The sequence below is a fragment of the Myotis daubentonii genome, chromosome 11 (assembly GCF_963259705.1).
Source record: "Myotis daubentonii chromosome 11, mMyoDau2.1, whole genome shotgun sequence".
NCBI classification, from domain to species: Eukaryota; Metazoa; Chordata; class Mammalia; order Chiroptera; family Vespertilionidae; genus Myotis; species Myotis daubentonii.
This window is the reverse complement of record NC_081850.1, coordinates 67631076-67652480: the sequence shown is the minus strand read 5'-3', so window position 1 is coordinate 67652480 and position 21405 is coordinate 67631076. Positions and strand designations below refer to the sequence as shown.

Below are 21405 nucleotides of genomic sequence, written 5' to 3'. Positions count from 1 at the left end.
TGCACCTAGTTTCCAGATGTGCTCATGCTGCTGATCAAGAACCCATACTTTACGAATCACCACGAACCTGCAAACTTCACTCCCCCCCGCTCATTTTTCCTAGGGTGAAAAGATGTTCTAAGCTCATCTGGCACATTTCCTGCCCCAGACCTAGACTCAAGCCCTTTCTCCAAGGACTCCTAGTTCCTAGCAGTAGGAAAGGTAGTTAGAAACCACAATCTGGCACTAGAGGTGTTCACTGGTTCTGTTTCGGAAACTCTTAAAGCCTTTTAATTAGAGAGAACTATAGCTGCCGGGGTCCAACCCCAGCAGGTCCAGGGGTCCCCAAAGGTGTGGACGGAGTCGGTGAAGAAGGAATGACATGGAGGCAGTGTTCAGTTGATCAGCAGCCTAGCCAGGATCTCTAGCCAGGATCTCCAGCCAAGTTCTGGTCTGGATCTCCAGCGAAGTTCTGGTTCGGATCTCCAGCCAGGTTCTGTGTCCATGTTCCCTCACTAGGTTCTTCAGCCAGGTTCTGTCCAGGTTCTCCAGCCAGGTTCAGTCACCAGGTTCTAGTCAGGTTCTCTTGCCAATTTTTTGTAGTCAGGTTCATCCAGGATCTTTTGCCATGTTCTCTCCAGCGAAGTTCTTCTGTCTGTAGGTTCTGTGTAGGTTCTGTCTGTAGGTTCTCTCTTCTAAGTTCTGTCTCTTGCTGTCTTGTTACATCTGTATTTATACCAGTTGATTCAATCCTATCAATCTCTATTACAAAGGTTAGGGCGTTTCTTATCTCCATTCCAGGGAGTAAAGATTATGTAGCTTAAGCATGATTGTTCATAGTTAAAGTGATTAATTACCCGCCTGGCACTTAGTTGAGGGGTTTTATTCCCTCCCTAACTTCAGGGGAAAATCCCTATCTGGGGAAACAACCTTTCTCAGAGAGGAGACCTTGGTTAAAACACATAGTGCCAAGAAGGTGAGCAAACATATTAAGAACAGTATGCCATATATGCCAGGTCCTTTGAAACAGCAAGGATGGACTGGCTCCCGGCATATAGCAAATACACATGAGTCCATACTGATATTTCCAATTTAAATTAAGGATTGCAGGATTTTTACTTCTTTGATTTTTATTTTATTTAATCTCTTCCCTGACAGTAAAAAACTCAACATAGTTGTTTTATCCTATAATAGAAATATAATAGTTTTATAACATCAATATCAATATTGTTACTAATAACTTGATCAATGAGAACAGTTTAAAACTTTTTGCAGTTCTTTTTGCCCTTGGAGTATTTCCATGCAGCCAAATTGCTGTTTTAGTCACTGAACTGTTTCCTCTCTTTGTGGTCATGCCTTCAGTACTATAGACACTAAGGTTTGTTGGTTTCATCTCCCTATGAATTCTTAGAAACTGCTTTTTTCTCATTTTGATTTAATCTATAATTATGTAAAGCATTTATACAGTTTCAAAGTCAGATTTACAAAACAAGTTCTATTCAGAGAAAGGTACCTTCTATCCTGCCCATCCATCCTCTTTCTTCCCACCCCCTACAAGTAACCTGTTATTATTTATCCATTAAAATTTTTTTATAAATAAATGTATGTATATATTTATACCCCTCCTCACAACTTTCTTAGAAAAACTGAAGTATATGATCACACTTTCCAGAGCAGTCCTGGAACTGCAGAGGATGATGTATTAAATGCAAAAGGCAAATTAATGACACTCAGAGAAAACACCAGGTAGTAAAAAGCCATTGGGGTTGCTGGTGACAACTTGGAAATCTGATTTACACACATTTCACACCAAGAAAAAGGCACTGTATGAAACATGGGCAGGGACAGAAAAGTGGCTGGAGGCAATTAAACACCACACAGGGGGTCTGCGTACACCAGCAACCATATCAGAGCATCTCCAAGGTCCTTTTTGTGGTTCTAAAATTCTATGATGCTAAAGTGAGCATCATCAATTCCCGGAGAAAGACTCGGAAACATGGGGCGAATCATCACAAGTGCTGATCAGTCCCTAGACTGATTTGCGAGTGGGGAGATCAATGTGAGCATAGTTAATCTTCACACACGCGCGTGGAACAAGGACTGCATTCTATTTCACAGGCATTCCCACGTACTGAGGACAAAAATGTTGCATTGAGAGTAAACTGTTTAGTTCAGACACGTTATGCTCTAAAAATCATATGGGCAAATACTAGTTTGATAGTATGAGAGAAAATTATTCATTCATTTAAAAATATGAACAACTTAGACTTTGCCCCTCGTGGAAAATAGCAGGAGGCAGTCATTAAACAAATGAATGTGTAATTATAATTTGTGATAGGGGCTATAATGAAACGAAAGCTATGCTGAGTGAACAGGGAGCCCTTTCTGACCTTGACGTAACATTTTAGGGGAGATGAGAGAGATGAGGAGCCAGCGGCTGGGAAGGAGGCAGGGTTAGGAGGCAGAGCATCTGTGTCTAAGCCTCAGAGGGAAGAGAGCACAATGGGTTAGAAGAAAAGGAAAGGTCAGAGGGGGCCTGGAACCCAATGGGCCTTCTTCCCTCCAACATTCCATCTTCCACTCGGGCCCCACCAGCTACAAGAGGGTAAAGCAGGATTTCCTGCACCAGGACTGGTTCCGTACTTCCAACACTCAGTGCACCCCAACTTCCCCCCAGGGTCCCAAGACGGAAGTCTTAGCACAGGCTCCACAGACCCTTCAAGCAGAGAGCTGCTTCACCACCACTTCTGACAGACCTGAGAGCCATCAAAGAGGCTTAATTAGACACGTATTGACATGGATTGTAAAATTCCCTCTGCCTTCCTGCTGCCTTTGGCAAGAATGTATAGGTTAGACAAGTACAGGGGGACACATCTATCAGGGCACCAGGCAGAGTTCTAATGCCTCCTCAACTTGCGCGCCCCTGCTTCCAGGAGGTTTCTCTGGTCAGCAGAGTGGGCGCTCACCTGTTTTCCCACAGACAAAACCCTGGGACCACTTCTGCCCACCTGATTCCTGAGTAGTGCCCATGAGACATGAGATGAGGATGGGCATGGGATCAACAGTTCTTAATTTAGTCACATTCAAGTGTCTATAAAGTTGAGCTTTTAAGGGAGGATTCAATGGTTTCATAGTAAACTAGAGGCCCAGTGCACAAAACCACATGAGACCCCAGACCATCAATGCACCTCCTGGTGACAGGTCATTTGGTCATTATGGCGTTACGGCCACTGGCCTTTTATAAGATAGATGATTTTCACTGATTCAAAAAAGCAGTTCCTAAATCAGTGGTTCTCAACCTTCCTAATGCCGCAACCCTTTAATACAGTTCCTCATGTTGTGGTGACCCCCAACCATAAAATTATTTTCGTTGCTACTTCATAACTGTAATTTTGCTACTGTTATGAATCGTAATGTAAATATCTGATATGCAGGATGTATTTTCATTGTTACAAATTGAACATAATTAAAGCATAGTGATTAATCACAAAAACAATATGTAATTATATATGTGTTTTCTGATGGTCTTAGGCGACCCCTGTGAAAGGGTCGTTTGACTCCCAAAGGGGTTGCGACCCACAGGTTGAGAACTGCTGTCCTAAATGGTTAAAACAGACTTGAATACGACCAACTTAATACAATGCTGAAAACTAACAAAGGCACCAGCCGGCCCAGAAGAGGCATCTGAACTAAAAGACTCTGAGAAGAAGGGAAGGAGCTGGGCCACGGGACAAGCTGGGACCTACAGCCCATAAAACAAGTTCATTCCTTGGATTCAGACACTTGTGCTTTCAAACCAGCTCTGTAACCTTGAGTATGGGCCTCACTCCCCAAGCCTCGGTTTCCTCATGTGTACGATGCAAACAGCATCTCCCTCAACAAAGACGTCCTGAGAGTGAGGACAGGGCCGGGTTAGGGCAGCAGGGTGGTGGTGGATGCGGAACACACTGGGAGCACCAGCTTGGTGCCTGGCACAATGCCTTCCCGCCCTCTGACAATCCCCACAATGAGCGCCCAACTGCTGTGAGCCAGGTCCTGGAGGGACGTGCAGGAGACTGGGACACGCCTGTAGTGGCTCCCCTGAGCCTCTGCATCCTGTGTCACCACCCACCTGTTCACAGTGGAGTGTGCACTGGCCATCCGTGGGGAGTGAGACTCTCCAGAGAAGCGTCAGTAACCTCGCGGCCTCTTCCAGAATCAGCTTGGCTCTGCTCACGCTGGTGACAAACCTGCTCAGAGGCGCCGGGTGGAGACCCTGCATGCGGGGATGAGAAGGTTGTTACATGCAGCCTTGAAAACGATTATGGACAAGCCAGCTTTAATGGGCAGCATAAATCTCCAGACCGCAGGGCTCACGCTCCACATGCTGAGCAAGAGCCTGGTGCCAGATGACACCAATTTATTGTTCTTAAAGACGGGTGAATTATAGATTATGAGAGAATTCAGTAGTGAATTTAGCCCAATCAATAACCATGATTAATAACCACCTGCATTAACTATATTTACTATGCCAAGAAGAGGGTGCATGGTCGGACCACTCTCTCTGCCTCTCGGGAAGGCAAATGACGCCAACAGCACGTAATGCAACACAAACACTCCTTCCTCAGTCACCTGCTGAACGGCTCTGCTTGCTGCCAGTGCACAGTCTCTCACCCTCTCTGCTGGCAGAAGCAAACTCAAATTGGGGGATGACGAGGGCATGGGAAAGCAAAGAACATGAATCAAGAGGGGAAAACAAAATAAATTTAAAAACAGAAATTGAAAGGGCATTGTCTTCACTATCAAATAAACGTAAAATAAAACACCACACTCCCCTTTTAGCTATCAAATTGGCAAAATAAGGACACAAACTTATAAATAAAAACACTCAGTGCAGTGGATAGCAATATTTTTGGAAAGTGATGTAGCAAGAGATATCACAAGAGTTCACAGCCTTCGAACAGGTAATTCCACGTTGGGAAGCTCATCCCTAAGGAACCAGTCAAAGACATGACCAGAGCCCTATTTATATGGATCATCACAGCTGAGATACCCACCAGCCAGCTGTGAGAGTAAATCAATGATGGTACACCCACAGGTTAGCTTATTTTTCAGCCATTAAAAGTCAAGTTCTAGAAATTACACTGAATGAGATAGGAAAAATGTTAGTATAATGTGAACTGAAAGTCAAAATACGAAACTCCTATGTGCTAGAGTCAGTTTAATTAAGCTTTATGAATGAACTAAAAGTATATTTATCAAAATTTCAAGTGTTAAGCACCATGTGGTATTTTTATGTTTTCCTTTTATGCTTTTCTAGTTTCTTTTTTAAAAAATTTATAATCAGAAAAGAATAACCTTATTAAGATTGATTAATTCATTCAACAAATATTTGCCATGCAGCTATGCCATGCCAGGCCCTGAGCTAGGGAGTGGGTAACAGTGTTGGGCAAAGCAGGCACTACCCCCTCTCCTGGAGCTCATTATCTAGTGAAATGTAAGACGCGAAGCTGACTTTTACAATATGGTAGTAAAACAAAACGAAACTAAAAGGCAAAAAGGTATCAGAAAGCAGGGGGCTCCAATGTCCGCAGTAAGGACCTGAGAAGAGGGACTAGGAAATGTGACCCATGGAAGCTGGGTCCAGTCTGGGAGGATTGAAGGACGGGAGAATGGCTGGAAGACTGGACAGACCGAAGCAGTCTTACGGCAGGTCCCAGTAAGCGATGGCAATAATGCAGGGCACCAGCCTCGACAAGTGTCCCTCCCACAGAAAACAACAGAAGCCCCCAACGGGCCCTGACCTCTCAGCTCGCGTGGTTACACTTCCAGGTTCCTCGTCCCAGGGCCTCAGTGAGGTCACGTGTGCCCCTTGCCTTCCCCTCAGCCGACACGTCCATGCCTGCCCCTCCTGAGCATCAGTCTCCCTCCCAGCTCTGTCACAGGTCAGGTTACCTTTGTTTCCAGCTCTCGACTTGAGGGGCTGGGTGCCTCCTGGATCTGAATGTCCATCTCGGCAAGGAGCTTCTGGCCCTGGCCAACCTGCGTGCACAGGGCCTCGTAGTCCTCAATCAGGCCCAGGATGTGGCTGCCACTCTTGCTGGCCCACAAGTGGTGGCCCAGGACCAGGCGAGACATACTCAAGGCGCTCGTGGCCGAGCTGCCACTGTCGCAGGAGAGGGAGTCCATGTCATTTCTAGAGAGTGGAGGACTCTCTGACGCTACAGAATGAGAGGGAAGATGTCAGATCTATTGGAGGCAGCACCCGGCGTTCCATGAGCTTCATTCAACCAGCTAGGGGGGCTAAGGGCGGCCCTCAGTCTGTACATTGCCCCACACCGGGCTTATTCATCTTGTGGGAGAAGCTCAATTCCATTCAACCAACACTTAGCAGGTCAGGCACCCGCTCTGCAGAAGACCCCGATTCACACAGATGAATCAAGCCAGTGCCTGCACCCCAGGAGCCCATGGTCTAATCAGAACAGACACATGGGAGGTGGAAAAGCACAACAACGAAGACCCAGGGCTCAGAGTTAAAAATTCTGGCTGGGACACCAGTGAAGTTTGCATTCGTGGTGAGTGGCAGAGAGTGGGACAAGGGCGGTCTGGAAAAGGAGGAAAGTGGGAGCGTGTCTGCAGGAATGTGACCCTCTGTATGAGAGCATGAGGGCAGAGGGATAAGGACGGACAGAGCCCACTGAGTCTGGCTGCTCCAGGACCTTGAATCCCACGCTAATCCAGAGACCCAATGCTGTCACTGAGGTTGGTAATACCAAGGCACCAATTAACTGGCTTGGAGAAGATCACCAGCTAGAGATGCTGACAACACGAAACCCAAATCCTGCCAAACACCCTCTTAAGCTAAGACCAGGGACACCCTTTTCTTCAATTTAAAAAGTCCTGCTCTTGCCGGTTTGGGTCCCAGGTTCAAAACTGGTCAAGAGCACATGCCGGGGTTGTGAGCTCGATCCCCAGTAGGGGGCATGCAGGAGGCAGCCGATCAATGATTTCCTCTCATTGATGTTTCTATCTCTGCCTCTCCCTTCCTCTCTGAAATCAATAAAAATATTAAAAAATAAAATAAAATGAAAAATAAAAAGTCCACTGGCAAATCCAATCCTGCTGTAGTCAACCCAGATGTCGGCTTTGTACCTGATCTCGGGCGCACAGGTGGGGCCGAGTCACGCAGATCACAGGAATTATCGGTGGCCACAGGACATTTGTCGCCATCTACAAAATGCAAAATAAGAGAAGGAAAATGAGCTGTTAAGTGTTTTGTCTCACAGACAGAACTGAAGGAGAATATGGTGAAGTATCGGACACACAAGCAATCCTTCATAAGCTCACTGGATCTCTCCTGCCAGGCCCTGTGCAGACACCAGACAAGAGCGAGCAGGCTGCCCCGGCCGGGTGGTTCAGGTGGTTGCAGCATCATCCTGTATACCAAAAGGTTGCAGGCTTGATTCCCAGTCAGGGCACGTTCAAGGGCAACCGATCTATCTCTCTCTCTCTCTCTCTCTCTCTCTCTCTCTCTCTCTCTCTCTCTCTCTCTCTCTCTCTTCATCCCCCTCCCTCCCATTCCTCTCTCTAAATCAATTAGAGAAACATATCCTCAGGTGAGGATTAAATAATAAAAATAATAAATAAGTAAAAAGAATGAGCAGACTCAGTCCCCTCCCTGGAAGGACCCTCTTATCCAGACAAGAAAACAGGCCATTTCCCTTGGGGTGCTCAGGGCTAAGGGAGGGAAGCCCCGGGAGCTGTGGGAGCTCAGGGAGGGGCGCTAATCCGAGGAGAAAAAGAAATGCAGGCAGAGGAAGGAGCAGACGCAGAGGCACAAAGGAGTGAGCCATCTCTGCACGCCCAGGGAGACTGCCGCAGTTCAAAGGGCTGAGCCCAGGGAGCCAGGCCAGAATTGTGAGGACGTGGGACCCACTCCAGGGAGTGAGGCAGGGCAGTGTGCAGCGAGATCTGCACTTCGGGCTGGAGGAGCGAGCCTGGAGGCTGCCGCAGTAGCTCAAGCAAGAGAGAAGAGTGACCCAAATAAGGATTTGGGAGGTGATGCATTTCTGAAACAATGTAAGGAGGCAAAATCAATCAGATGCTATACAAGATGATCTGCAACACAAGCAAATGCAACGCAGAACCAGTTTTCAAACCTACTAGGATGCCCGTCAGGTCGTGAAAAGCATTGACAGTCGGGATAAGAGGCTTAAATTCTCTTTTAAAGGCAATAAGAAGGACTAAAAGGGATGTTCAGTAGTAGAGGGACGTGGGCAGCACTAGATGGATGGGAGGCAATGAGGGCGGCTGGCAGCCCAAACCCCACTCCCTGAGAACCAGGAGGCTCCAGATAGAGCTTACACTATTTTGCCAAAGGTGGCAGCTAATTAGTGGTCAGGTCCCCTGGCTTCCAGGGTAGAGCATGTCTGCTGTCAATGGAAAGACACCTCTGTGAGCAAGGGCAGCATCAGGCGTGTGCGTGTGCTGCACAGACACCCAGGGCTGCCTTCTCTAACAGGGGGGAGAGCGGGAGCAGTACCGTGTTTGTCTGGTGGAAGGGGCTGCTCAGGCGTGGGCAGGGTTTGGAGTGCCTTCCTCCCGCTCTGCCCCAGCTGCTCCTCCAGCCTGCCCTGCAGTGTGCTGTTGGTATCGATGCTCCTTTCCAGCTGTGCCCGCAGAGCCTGGATCTCGGTCAGGAGGTCATGCAGGTCACCGAGCGGGTCCTGCCCCTTCCAGCCTTCTCCCGGCGTCTCTCCGCTGGACTCTGAAACGTGCAGGAGAAGCCTCGACACCTTCTTCCACCAAAGGGTCAGCCATCAAAAGCGCTCGTTTTAAACCCGCCACCATCACCCTCCCCTTCCTAAGAACCTAGTCCAATTTAAAATAACAACTTGACTTTAAAAACAAAAATATTGGCAGGCCTAATTGCTGCTATTCCACAGGCTAAATAAGAGCTGGAAATTAATTTTCACTTCTGGCCATAAAAGCATAGCAAATTGCACACCAAACCCCGAAATTATGTCTAGTAGTAATAAAATCTATTTGGGTGGAATTATAGAATGAAAGGGGCTGATTTTAAGAGCCACAGTATATTTAAAAAGGCAACAGCAAGAATAAGAAAAGCAACTCGAAGAGAAAATAAAAGCTGTGACCCTTTTCTAGATAAATTTTCAATAGGGAGAAACCATCTGGAAAATTAGTTTTAAAAAAATCCCACCACACCTCAAAATTGATTCTAAAACATCTGAGTTTACAGTCGAGTCACTCTGATCTGGAGTCCCTCTCAGGATATAGAGAGGACCAGGGCCAACGACCACCTCTGGAGCAATGGCCACTGTGGAGTGGGTGCTCCATAAATACTTGCTGAATGAATGGGCAAAAAGGAAACACATAGTAGCAAGAAAATTGTAGTAAAAACCGTATCCTGAGTGCCTACTATGTGCTACATACTGTGTTAGGGTGCATTCAATAAATGACCTCATAGAATGTTCTCAACAACTCTGCAGAACAGGTACCAGTGAGCACGCTTTACAGAGGAAGAAACAGGCCCCAAGGGGTGAGACACTGCCGAGAGCCACAGAGCGGGAGCAAGGTGGTGAAAACCCACACGTCAGCGGCCTGACTCCTGAGCCTCCGTCCTTCCGTGAGTCCGGCGGCTTCTTCAGAGGAAGAGTGGGCCAGAGAGCTTGCTTCGAAATACATCTACCATCTGGGTGAGCTTGGGTGTGATGACAGCCCAAGACACAGAGCCCAAGCCGAGAAAGCCCGACCAGCGCCCGTACCTCTGGGAATCCCGTGCTGCGCATCCAGCTTCTCGTACACCTTCAGCTCCACTCGCAGGGACTGCAGCAGCCTGTTGTTCTGTGAGAGCAGCTCCTGCCTCCATTTCAACCTCTCCTGCACCCTGCGAAGGCCCAGCACCGGGGAGGAGAGGTTACTCTAACTTAGAGTGACGCAGCTGGACCTCACAGGCAGCCAAGTCCACCCTTAGCTGGGAGAGAGTGGACCGGAGTGACAAGCGTGGTTCAGAATTGGTCACAGCCCAGCCTTTTCCATACATTATCTCACGTAATCTTCACGGACACAGAAGGAACCTGCTATCTAATCCTCCACTCGGACATGAGGAAGTGAAGCCCAGGGGGCACAGCCCGGAGAGGAGCCAGGACGGAAAAGACCAATTCCCACCCCGGGAGACCCAGGGCGAGGTCAGTCACTCCACAAGAACAAGGCACTCACGCTGCCGACAGGAGAGGCTGGAAACATGGGGACAAGACAGAGTCCAAGGGGAAACGGCAAAGAGCAGTTGGCACATCCCTTTAAAATCTAAGTCAGACTCATGCGGCCCCTCTACTCAGAATCTCCCCAGCTTCCTGTCACTCAGAGTAAAAAGCAAAGTCTGACCACGTGACGAGGTCCTATGTGATCCAGCCTCTAGCCACCTCTGCCCTCCCCCGTAACACAGCCTCTCTCCTCAGCTGCACTGCCTCCCTGCTCTGCCCAGCAGGGGCCAAGGACGCCCTGCCTCCACCCATACCCTTCCCTCCGCCCCGTACCCTTCCCTCCCACAGTGATCTTCCACTAGCTATCCGCAGAGTTCACACCTCACTGCCCGAGAATCCCTGACCCGCCCTGCCACAATCAGCCCCCAGGGCCCATCCTGCTTACTGCGAAGACCTCTCTCCAAATGTTCTATTCCCACGTGTGTTGGGTGTTTACTGTCATACTGTCTGCAGTCCCTGTGCACTAGGGCAGGGGCTGGCATGCCCTGTCCCGTGGCCACTGCCCAGTACCCAACGCCTGCACAGCCGCCAGGCCAGGGGTGCCTGACTACCTGCTGAGCTCGCTGTGGCTGGCACACAGCTCCTGGCGCAGCTGCTGGTTGTGCTGCTCCCTCTGGCCCACCTCCTGCTGCAGCCTTTCCTTCTCCCCCTTCACACAGGCAAGCTCCCGCTGGAGCCGCTCAAGGTTCGCAGTCTTCCTGGAGAGGGACTCTTGTAATTTTTCATTCTCCTTCTGTTTATCTGCAAACAAAATGCGCCACTGAGAAGAGACCCCATTTGTTTTTTCCAACCTTATTACGCAAATACGGCACTTGAGTTCGAGCACTCCAAGAATACAAAAGAGAATGAGATTTAATCTGGCATTTATGATTCTGGCACTCCAATTATCTTATGCATTGTGGGCAGATAAATCTGTCAACACCACGGCTGCAGATTAAACGTCACTGGGATGAAATGGGCCTGTTTAATTTTCTATTAAATAATGGGCTGTGCAAACCTAGTGACTTTGCCTTCACAGAGCAAACAGTGGGTAGAAATTAGACAGAGGCAAGGAACAGGCCCCAAATCCTGGCCCTGGGTGTTGGAAAAGTATGCGAGCCTCCCCACAGGCCAGCGGGGCTGTGCCGATGGCGGCCTGGGACCCATCCACTCCTCAGCCCTGAGGACAGCCCTCTCCTGAGGAGGACACACCTCGGGCCCAGAGGCAGTGCTCTTCTGCTCACTGGCTCCACAGCCTTGAGTGAGCTCCTTCCCTTCTCTGTGCCTCGGTTTCCTCCATGTACCAGTGTGAGGATTACCCGGGACTGCACGCACAGTGCTTCCACAGTGCAGGCTGCTGGCAGTGCTGTACCAGCCATCTGCAGGCACCACATGAAGATCTTCACATGTATCATGTTATGTACTCTTCACAGCAAACCTCCAAGGAAGGTACTAGCATTCTCCCGTTTCCCAGATGGGAAAATAAGGAGCAAAGAGGTTAAGACTTTCCCAAGATCACACAGTCAGTAAGTGGCAGAGCCAAGACTCAGACCCGGGTTTTCTGATTCCACTCTTAACTATGACACGTTATTTCTCCAGCAAGTGTGCTCCTGCCCCCAACCCCGGCCCATCTGTACTCGCCCCATCTCTAACTGCTAGGCCTGTGTCCGCTCTCCTTCTTCTATTGAAAAGGCCCTGCTCCTCTAAACCGGAGGCACCTTGGTTAATCCCTACTTATCCTCTAGACCAGCGGTTCTCAACCTGTAGGTCGCGACCCCTTTGGGGGTTAAACGACCCTTTCACAGGGGCTGCCTAAGACCATCGGAAAACACATACATAATTACATATTGTTTTTGTGATTAATCACTATGCTTTAATTATGTTCAATTTGTAACAATGAAAATACATCCTGCATATCAGATATTTACATTACGATTCATAACAGTAGCAAAATTACAGTTATGAAGTAGCAACGAAAATAATTTTATGGTTGGGGGTCACCACAACATGAGGAACTGTATTAAAGGGTCGCGGCATTAGGAAGGTTGAGAACCACTGCTCTAGACTCTGCTTCTGAAGACCAGTTTTCCCTGGCCAGGATGCTATCTCCAGGATCCTGTAGCTCTGAGTCTGCCTGCATCGTGGCTAGTCCACAGACTGGCCTGCTGTGTCTCCCATCAGACCACGAGGAAAAGGACCAGTTCTCAATTCATTTCTGTAACAGCATCCACACAGGCCCTGACATAGAACTGGAGCCAGGAATGTTTGCTGAGTGAATGAATGATCTGCAGAAGCCCGAATTTCATCTCAAACAAAATCAGCATGAATAACCTCTAGGGAAAGTGAAATAAACCGGCCCAAGTTTCAGCTCCACCACCTTCGAGCTCTGTGACCACAGTTCAGTCAATTCCTTAGGCCTGTCTCTTACCTGTGAAACAGGACTGATGACATATCATTCCAGAAACATTTTAAGTATTGAGAGGTAATGTGAGTGAAAGCTCTTGGGGGACGAAGCTCCAAACAGAAGGAATTAAGAGAAGGGATCTTTATAAGAAATACTGGGAAAACTTTCCTGACAGTGGGAAACCTCTGATTGAGATGTGGCAGTAATATACTTCCAGGCCTTCTCTCTCCCACTGGGAGCTAAGACAGATGAGAGGTGGCTGGATAGAGGGGATGTGTAACAAGGGCAAAAAGCAACATTTACTGAGCTGAGGGCTTTACAGTGTTTAATTGTCACTACAGCCCTGTGAGGCATTCCTGTTTTCCTGGTACAGAAAAGAATACAGAGGTTCAGAAAGGTTAAGTGACCCACCCAGAGCCACGGGAGGTGAGCCTAGATTGCTCCGAGTGCAGTGCCTGCATTCTTCCCATGCCACAGAAGGCAGTGGGGCTCCAGGCTGCAGGAGACCCCTTTAAGTCTTACCTCTGGATCCTCTAGCAAGCATTGTATTGAGGGCCTGGTTCTGCTTCCTCAGGAAACGAATTTCTGATGTCAGAGAATTATGCAGCTCTGAACCACAAGCAAAACTGTTTGAAGAACCTATAAAAACAAAAATATAGTGATTTATCAGTCTCAAGGTAGAGAAGTTTCTAGAAAACAGCTTTAAATAATGAGGAAACATAAGAAAATCACTCTGTGAACTATATATGGTGCTACCAGAGCCCAAAGGGAGACAAGAGTGAGCTTAAAAGAGGAGACAAGAGGGGCTCCCCCACATCCTCAGCATTACAGGAGCCATGCCTTTCTCAAACCTGCTCCCAAGGTGAACACTTGGCAGCAGGGGGAGGCGCAGCCACATTTATTTCTTTGTCTCTCGGAGGCTGTGACAACATGGTGAGAACAGCATGTCTTTCCACCAGCGTGAATACTTTATGAATGCCTTTTTGTAAACCTTCCTGTCAAAGTGAATTACTCTCCAGAGCAATTGCCTGCTCCATTATAGCTGGTGGCCATTTGAGCCCCCAAATAATTCTATAATTGGATTTGCTAGGGAAAATGTAAAACAGGATGAATCTAATTCGGGCATTACCAAGAGCGAATGTGAAGGGCCCAGGCGTGTATTTCTTTCCTGTGTTTGATGTGACTAATAACTCAGATTAATAAATTTCCTTGGGGCTGACGGGGGGAGGATGCTGGATGCAGGTGGGAAGGGAGGGAGGGAGGGGGGAGAGAGAGAGAGAGAGAGAGAGAGAGAGAGAGAGAGAGAGAGAGAGAGGGAGAACACCATTTGGAACCAAACAGCAGCACGCACAGTACTCTGGAAAGATGTCCTTCTGACTGCGACAGGCTGGAGAGCAATGAGAACTGGACTAGGGTCCAAAGATTCAAGTTAAGGAGCTCTTTGCCAGCCACAGCGAGCTCAGCGAGCTACCACTGAGTACATCTCTGATAAAGATGCAGAGCTTCGTCATCTCATCTCCAAAAATGGAATGACATCAGCATCCCCACCCTTTGCAGAGCGCTGCAAAGTTAAACTGGTAAAGTTACACAATAAATAAAATAAAACTGTTAATGATGAAGAAAACCACCATTTATTGAGAGGAGCTTAAGCAAGACCCCATTCATAACACTGCCTCATTTAATCTCTGTGACTCTTATAAGATAATTAAGATGGGGAGAGCTGGGGAGATTTGCCCAAAGCCACAAACTAATCAACAGAAGCTCTGGGATCCACACCAGGTAGTCCGGCCCAAACCATCTCCCACTTTCCTGGGGCACAAAGCTGCTCTCAGACACATTCTTCACGAAATGAGGACACAGTCCTCGGAGCAAGAAGAAATGATGTCCAAAATGTATTGTTTGAAGAAAAAGATGGAACAGAATAATGATACAAAGTATTCTACACCTTCAGGGTAAGTGAGAAAGGGAATAAGAATATATATTTGGATTTACATTTAAAAAGACAAACACTGTTTAAGAACACAGAAGAAAACTAGCAGAAATGGGAGCAGAGAAGGGATAATAGGACTGATGGGTACAGAATGAAGGCATCAACTTTTGAATCATAAGAATATCTTACCTATGGAAAAATATTTAAAAATTCTTCATGGAAAAATATCCCATTCAGAGCTAAGTGTGGCTATGCAGCATTATTGGTGACTTTTTGATTAGCATGTGAGATTTACTAGACTGCTAAAATGCTAATATTTTTATAATCCATTATTAAAAAGACAAAATACTGCTTTTGTGGTTTTAAAATACCTATCTATTTCTGTACAGCTTCCAAAGGCAAATGAGGAGCCAACCACAATTCAAGGCGTCTGGGGGGCTGGCAGACTTCTCCAATGGCTGGGAAAGGAACATTTATCAAGTGACTACTATGTCAGGGGCTATGGGGCTCTCTACTTAAGTTAGCTCATGGAATTCTCATCACAATAGGATAAAATGGAAATTACTATCCCCATTTTATAGAAAAGTGACTAAAACTGAAAGTCAGCAAGCTTAAGTGAGGGCACCCTGGAGGTAAGCAGCAGAGTCAGGGTCTGAACTGAAACCTCTCTGGCCATGAGTCCGATGCTCTTCCCAGTGCACAGAATGCTGATCCAGGCAATGAACACGCACAGACTGCGCCGGCTTGGGAAGGTCCTTCTTACCTTGATCAAACTCAAGCCCTTGCCGTTCCAACTGTCTCCGTAGCTGCTCATTTGTCTTAATAGATTCTTCTAAACGTTGCCTCAAACTTCGAATTTCCTGTATATGTTCCATTAGTAGGTCTACAGGAAGAAGGACAGTTTTTATTTACGGCCTGAAGCCCCTAGCAAAGTGAGTAATTTCTAGATTATGCAGTGATCTTGAAATTCCAATGGCACTGGCTGTGCTAAGATAGTCAGCAACTGGCAATTCCTTCTTAGCAGGGGGAGGCTGAGCTGATGCCCACAGCCCACAGACACAGTTCTGTAACGATTCTCTGCAGCCCTCCACGAGAGAGATATTGTACATCGCATGGAAAAATTATATTCCATACAATTTTAATGCTAACTCTCATGCAGCCCTTTATTCTTCTAAATATCAATTATTAATTTAAAATCTTCCTTATGGTGAAACTAACAGATCGCTCTGAAGTCTGCCTGAATTGCCTAAGAGTTGATTAAACTACCTCCATTATGAATCCAGATATTTTCAGGACCAATTCTTTGAAAGGCTTATGTTATCCATTTATCACTTACTAATTTCAGTCTTAAAAACAAAACAATCAATACTCTTGATGTTAGTGAGAATGGTACGATCAAGAATACATCCTGTTAGCATGAGTATAAATGTATATGACTTTTTGGGACTGTTTTTATCATTAACCTTAGAAAGGTTCTTTCCAATGTCTTTTACTAAATAATTCTAATTCTAGGAACTTATTTAAGAGGTCACCAGAGCTACTGACAACCATTTGCCAGATGCAAGAAAATGTTCTTTTTGACACTGTATGTAACAGCAAGAACTGAAAATAACTCAAATTATTAAATAAATTGTATTACATGCATTATGATGTAGTATTACACAGCTATTAAAAGTATATTATGATGACCTTATAGTACCATAGAAAAATATAGATACAAAATGGCTTATCAGTACAATCAAAGCTCTATTTAAAACTTTGCAGACAGGAAAGAGACATACACAAAAGAAGTAAATACACCGAAATATTCACAGAGATTGCCTTTGGGTATAGATTTTTGGTTTTTCAAAACTTCTATATTACATCTTAATATTATATTTAATAATATATAAAAATTTAAACTTCCCACATTTTCTAAAATGAGCATGTCATTTTTTTAGCCTCTGCCACACCTCACTTTAACAAAGAAGGAAGCGTAGCTCCAACCTAGAGGTGGGTTTCCAGAATCAGTGTTTAAAGCACAACCACATTAGGTATCCAAAGAAAAACTAAAGTCTTCAACTCATCAATTAGGGTACACTCCGTATGTCTTAGTAATGTTTACTTTAAAACATTATACTAATGTTATGACCCAGTTTTAATTCCTCCAACACGACTTTCATTTAAAAGTAGTACAATGTTACCGATCTTTTCCTAATTAAATAGCAATTTAGCCATGAATCTGAATGTTGATGAGATGACTTAATTCCCAAACCCTCAGCTATCTCCTATTAATGCCACCCATGTGGCAAGCCATTTGCTGGACTGTCTGAGGCCCTCGCTGCAGCCCAGACTGAAGAACGGCCTGTCACAGACTCCCAGCGCGTCATGTCACGTCATGTCACCGCACCTGCTGCGCCTGCCTCGCTGCCCTGCACACCTTCCAGTGGCTAGTCAGGTCGGAGCGAGCCGGGAGCTTATTGCTCTGGCTGTGGCCGTCCTTGCCAGTTCCTCCACATTGCATGCTGCTGTCTTCTGCGGTAATAATCTCAGCAGCCAGCAGCCCAAGTCATCTTCTGCTGAGTCTGGCCGGGAGCTGGAATCATCACTTGGGCTTAAGGACACATTCCCAGTTGAACTGGACACCACTTGTTAATTATGCAGCCCTCACCAAGGAGAAGGAAACAGTATACTCGCCTTTACAGGTGGGAGAAAAATATCCGTCCCTCCACAATAACACCCTTCTGACAAATGCTAACTCTTTAAAACCACAAATCCTGTTTAAAGCAACCACCAAAAACATTGTGTACATCTTCTGACTAGTAATTCCGATTTACAGAATCTAGGTTAAGAAATGCCCTTCAATAAGGTGAAAGCTCATGTTCAAAGATATTCCCTACAGCACTGATCAAAACTGTGAGATTTCTGCAATGACTTAAATGTTCTGCAACAGGGAACATAAGAAAACCTGCAGTTCGGCCATTCAGCGGACTAAGCCAAAGCCAGTAAAAATGATGTTCTGTAACATGTTAGAAAGCTTATGATATAATACTAAGTGAAAAAAAAAGGAAAAACCACAAAATTCCCTCTCCATTCAGATTATGAATATGAAAAAAGGAAAAGACAGATGCAAAGACTAAAATTCTGAAGACAAACCAAGAAAGTGAACAATGGGTTTGCTCAGGGGTTCCAGTGAGCACCATCCCCATCAGGGGAGTGCCTGGGAACCCAGGAGGAGGGCATAAGCCCAAGGTCATGGGTCCTAAGAGGAATCAAAATTAAAGATTCCTGAATGGTTCTACACTGAAAAAAAACAGAGACTAGAAAAAAGAGGGACAGACGAGAGGAAAAGTGGAAAGTGCCCAGCACCACAGAGGAGGGCTCTGCAGAACGCAATCTTAAGCATTCTGATGTTACGGAGCTGGCTTGCTGCATTGGGACCTGGCCCCTCCTGGTCCTCCCACCCTCAGTCAAGTCGGCTCTTCCCACAAAGGCCTACGGTCCCGGGGTTTCTGGGAAAGGGATTGACAGTGCAGGAGTGCTACTGGGGACCAAACAATTCATGGTCTGACCTAAATTAAAAGAGGAAATGCCCCATAAAACCTAAAATATTTACTCTCTGGCCTTTTATAGGAAAACAGTGCCAGTCCCTGGTCTATTTGTTCTGGTCTATACTGTTCCTTGAACTTCTGAAATACACTGAATTATAAACACCAAGCCCTACCTAATACCCCAACAGGATGTAACGTAGACTGCAAATACCGAAGAGGTAAAGGGGGGCTTAGGGGCAGGTAGGGCCTCGGGAGGCTGATTCTGCCAACTGAGCCCATGGCTCCACGATCAGAGGGAGGCAAGGGGCTGACCCATGGGCCAGGGCTTCCACGAAAGAGAAACACAGCAGACTTACAGAATTACAAAACACCTAACAGGGGTTAGGTGATCTCTGGCATCTGTACAATTCAAAGCAGAAGAGTCTTCCTACTGCCCCTGCCTTAGGAAGAGTTTGAAAGAAACAAAGGAAATGAACCAGAGTTTCCAGCCTGCCTACTTAGAAGAGCAAGAAAATAGCCAGTCATACAATAAGTCATCATTTAAAAAACAAAAATGGCTTTTCCCCAGTCACCAACACTGTCAACAACCCTAGCTTTTCCCAGTGATAAATGACACTCTGAGTGACCAGCTCTGGCTCACCCAGAATCTCCTTCCCTCAAAGAAATATTCAAATGTCACCACACTCTTGCTTACTATGGCAAGATGGCACACTGTCGTTTAAACCAGGAAACCTTGGCTGTGTTTAAAATGCTTCGTAAAGCTTAGCTTACCTTGAGAAAAATTGTTCACCAAAACTGAAGTCCTCTCAGACTCGCTGTCTTGCTTCTGGTCTTGTGAGGAGGAGGACTTTTCGGACATTTCACCATCAGACAATGCGTGAGAGGCTGCAGGCTCAGGAGATTCAGGTAGAATATGTTGGTAGGGTAAGCTGTCTTCCTCAACCCTTGACCATGGGAGAGAGAGAAAAATCTGAGATCCCAAGCCAGGACCATGCCTTCAGAACACATAAGATTCCTGGGCCCTTTGCTGTGTTGGAGCCCCTTTGCTTCCCTGGAGCATTTTCAGCAAGGACATTCAGAAGGCAAAAAGGGCTCGGGGCTTGAGTCTGGAGCAGGGGGAGCACCACCATCTGGCTTGTGGGGGAGAGATCTGAGAGAGAGCATCAGTCCATGGCATACCAGGCACTTGAGATGAACTATATTACTTGGTCCTCACAGAAACCCTGTAAAGTAGGGAGTAGGATTCTCACCTAGAGTTGGGGGGCCTGAGCCCCATATAAACTTGCCCGCTGTCTCACAGCTCCCAGGTGACGGGTTCACATTTGAACCCAGGTCTGCCTGCCTTCGAGGCCCCAGGAGAATGAGAGAGACCAACCCAAACTCATGAAGTGGCCTTAGGGGTTTAAAAACCTCAAAACCCTTGTGGCCCAATATCTCCATTCTGGCAATCATCTGGTTATTAACCTGTATTTCCCAAGGCAACCTAAGCCATGAGGAAAAACATCCTGAACTCTGTAAAAAGCCCATGTGAATCTCCATTATAGATAAGCTCCTTAATTTAAGCTCTTTTTTTCTCCCACTTTTTCCTATTACTTCTTGTCTCATTATTCATAAACTCAGACAAGAGCAAAGGACTCCAAAGCTGCGATGCATTCATTAACAGGTAAACACCAGATGCACCTTTGCTCAGACAGCGTGATGGATGCGTGGGCTTGCCGCTGCCTGGCAAAAGTACGGAACGGGCCAAGAGCCCCCATTTAATTAGCTAAGGAGAGGCCCATGTGAGTGCTAAGCCTACAGCTCAAACAGGTAGAACAGAAGGAAAGAAACAAGCCTGTCAGAAACGGAAGGGTGACACATGGTTGAGGAGGCTCCCTGCCTCCCTCCGTCCATTCTCCAAGAACCACCATTGCCTTTCAGATGGCAAATCTGATCATGTGTAATGCCAGCTCACCCTCCTTCAAAGACTCCCCTCTTCCTACAGAACACATTTTGGACTCTTAACACAGTATTTGAGGATAAGCCCAGCAAGGCCCTGCCTGCCTCTCTAGCCCCAACCTTCGCATTTCATGCAGCAGCCACACTGCTTAAAGGGGCCACAACTCCCGTGCATCAAGAATGGACACACTCCCAGCCCTCAATGCTCATCCTTTAGATCTCAGCAGACTGTCTCTGGTCTGGGAGGCCTTCCTTACCCTCCCACAGCCTGCCAATGGGGTGTGATCTGTTATTTTAAGGATGGAAGTGGAGGGTTGAACTGGGAATACTGCAGGGGGAGAGGAGTATTTCTTCTAAAGTTACAGAAACACTGATAGAAATGTCCTCCAGTGAGCAGTGATCACCTCCCTGCCTGCTTGCTGGTGGCCTTCATGATGCCAAATAAATTCTGCACCCCAGACTGGTCTCTATTTCTTTATTTTACCCCCAGGAACCCAAAGGGCTGTAGTTCCAAAGAGGAGAGAAGTACTCATAGCCCTGTAGCATTCAGAACCTTTACCAAGAAAACAGAGGAGGGCAACACCTTGACACTTCCAGTTGCCCAGAGGCAAGCTACGAGAGTATGCAATCCATTTAGTCCGTGAACATTTTCTGAATTCCAACTACATGCCAGATACCTGAGGTTGGAGCAGGTATACAGGTATTAAAAACACAGTCTTTGCCCTTCAAAGGCAATGTGGAATAATAATAACAGCCCTGGTGATGGAGTACAACAGGCTCAAGTTCAAATCTCAGCTCTGCTCTTAATGGCAAGTATGCAACTCTGACCCTTAGGCTCCTCATTCAAAAATGAGAATAATAATGCTCACCTTGTAAGGCCAGAACTATTGAAAGTGAATGCCTAGGCAGGGGCTGACACATACCAATACCCAGTTAATGCTAGCTCCTTTCCTCTTTTGAGGAATCTGGGAGTAAAAGATGAATGCAGAAGTATTACAATACCATGTGCTAAGTTCTGTAATGTAATTATGTGTCAAGTGCTACAGGAAGAACAACTGATCCTGAATGCAGTGGCGAGATGGGGGTGTCAGGAGGAGGCAGTTCATTTCCATGTGAACTGACTGCCATCATGGTCTAGAGCAGCAGTTGCCAACTGGTGGTCCGTGAGGTCCGAAAGGTTGGCAACCGCTGGTCAAGAGAACAACAGTCAGAGAAGCCTGGGATACATGATGGAAAGGAAAGATGGGTCAGACCAAGAAGGGGCACAAATGGATTTATTCTGCAGGTACCAGGTGCCAACAGGAGGAATGTGTCCTCTGGGTCACAGCACCTGGCAGAGTAACCTGTTCAACTGGATGAAGGCTGCAGGACACACAGCATGAC

At 46.6% G+C, this 21405-nt stretch overlaps 1 protein-coding gene across 10 annotated transcripts in view; it reads right to left on the bottom strand.

Annotated features, from left to right (window-relative positions):
• The window catches only part of CDK5RAP2 (CDK5 regulatory subunit associated protein 2), a 155381-nt gene that overhangs the window by 8081 nt on the left and 125895 nt on the right, over positions 1 to 21405 (bottom strand). For 8 of the 10 annotated variants that reach the window (XM_059657826.1, XM_059657825.1, XM_059657820.1 and 5 more), the window contains 9 exons: positions 18856 to 19028; positions 15318 to 15437; positions 13147 to 13263; positions 10793 to 10982; positions 9744 to 9865; positions 8501 to 8725; positions 7111 to 7188; positions 5914 to 6179; positions 4091 to 4234 (listed from right to left, as the gene is read on the bottom strand). In XM_059657826.1, coding sequence (XP_059513809.1) covers positions 4091 to 4234; positions 5914 to 6179; positions 7111 to 7188; positions 8501 to 8725; positions 9744 to 9865; positions 10793 to 10982; positions 13147 to 13263; positions 15318 to 15437; positions 18856 to 19028 — 1435 coding nt within the window. The remainder of the gene's footprint in view (positions 1 to 4090; positions 4235 to 5913; positions 6180 to 7110; positions 7189 to 8500; positions 8726 to 9743; positions 9866 to 10792; positions 10983 to 13146; positions 13264 to 15317; positions 15438 to 18855; positions 19029 to 21405) is intronic. The other 2 variants (XM_059657828.1, XM_059657829.1) reach the window with 1 other exon arrangement.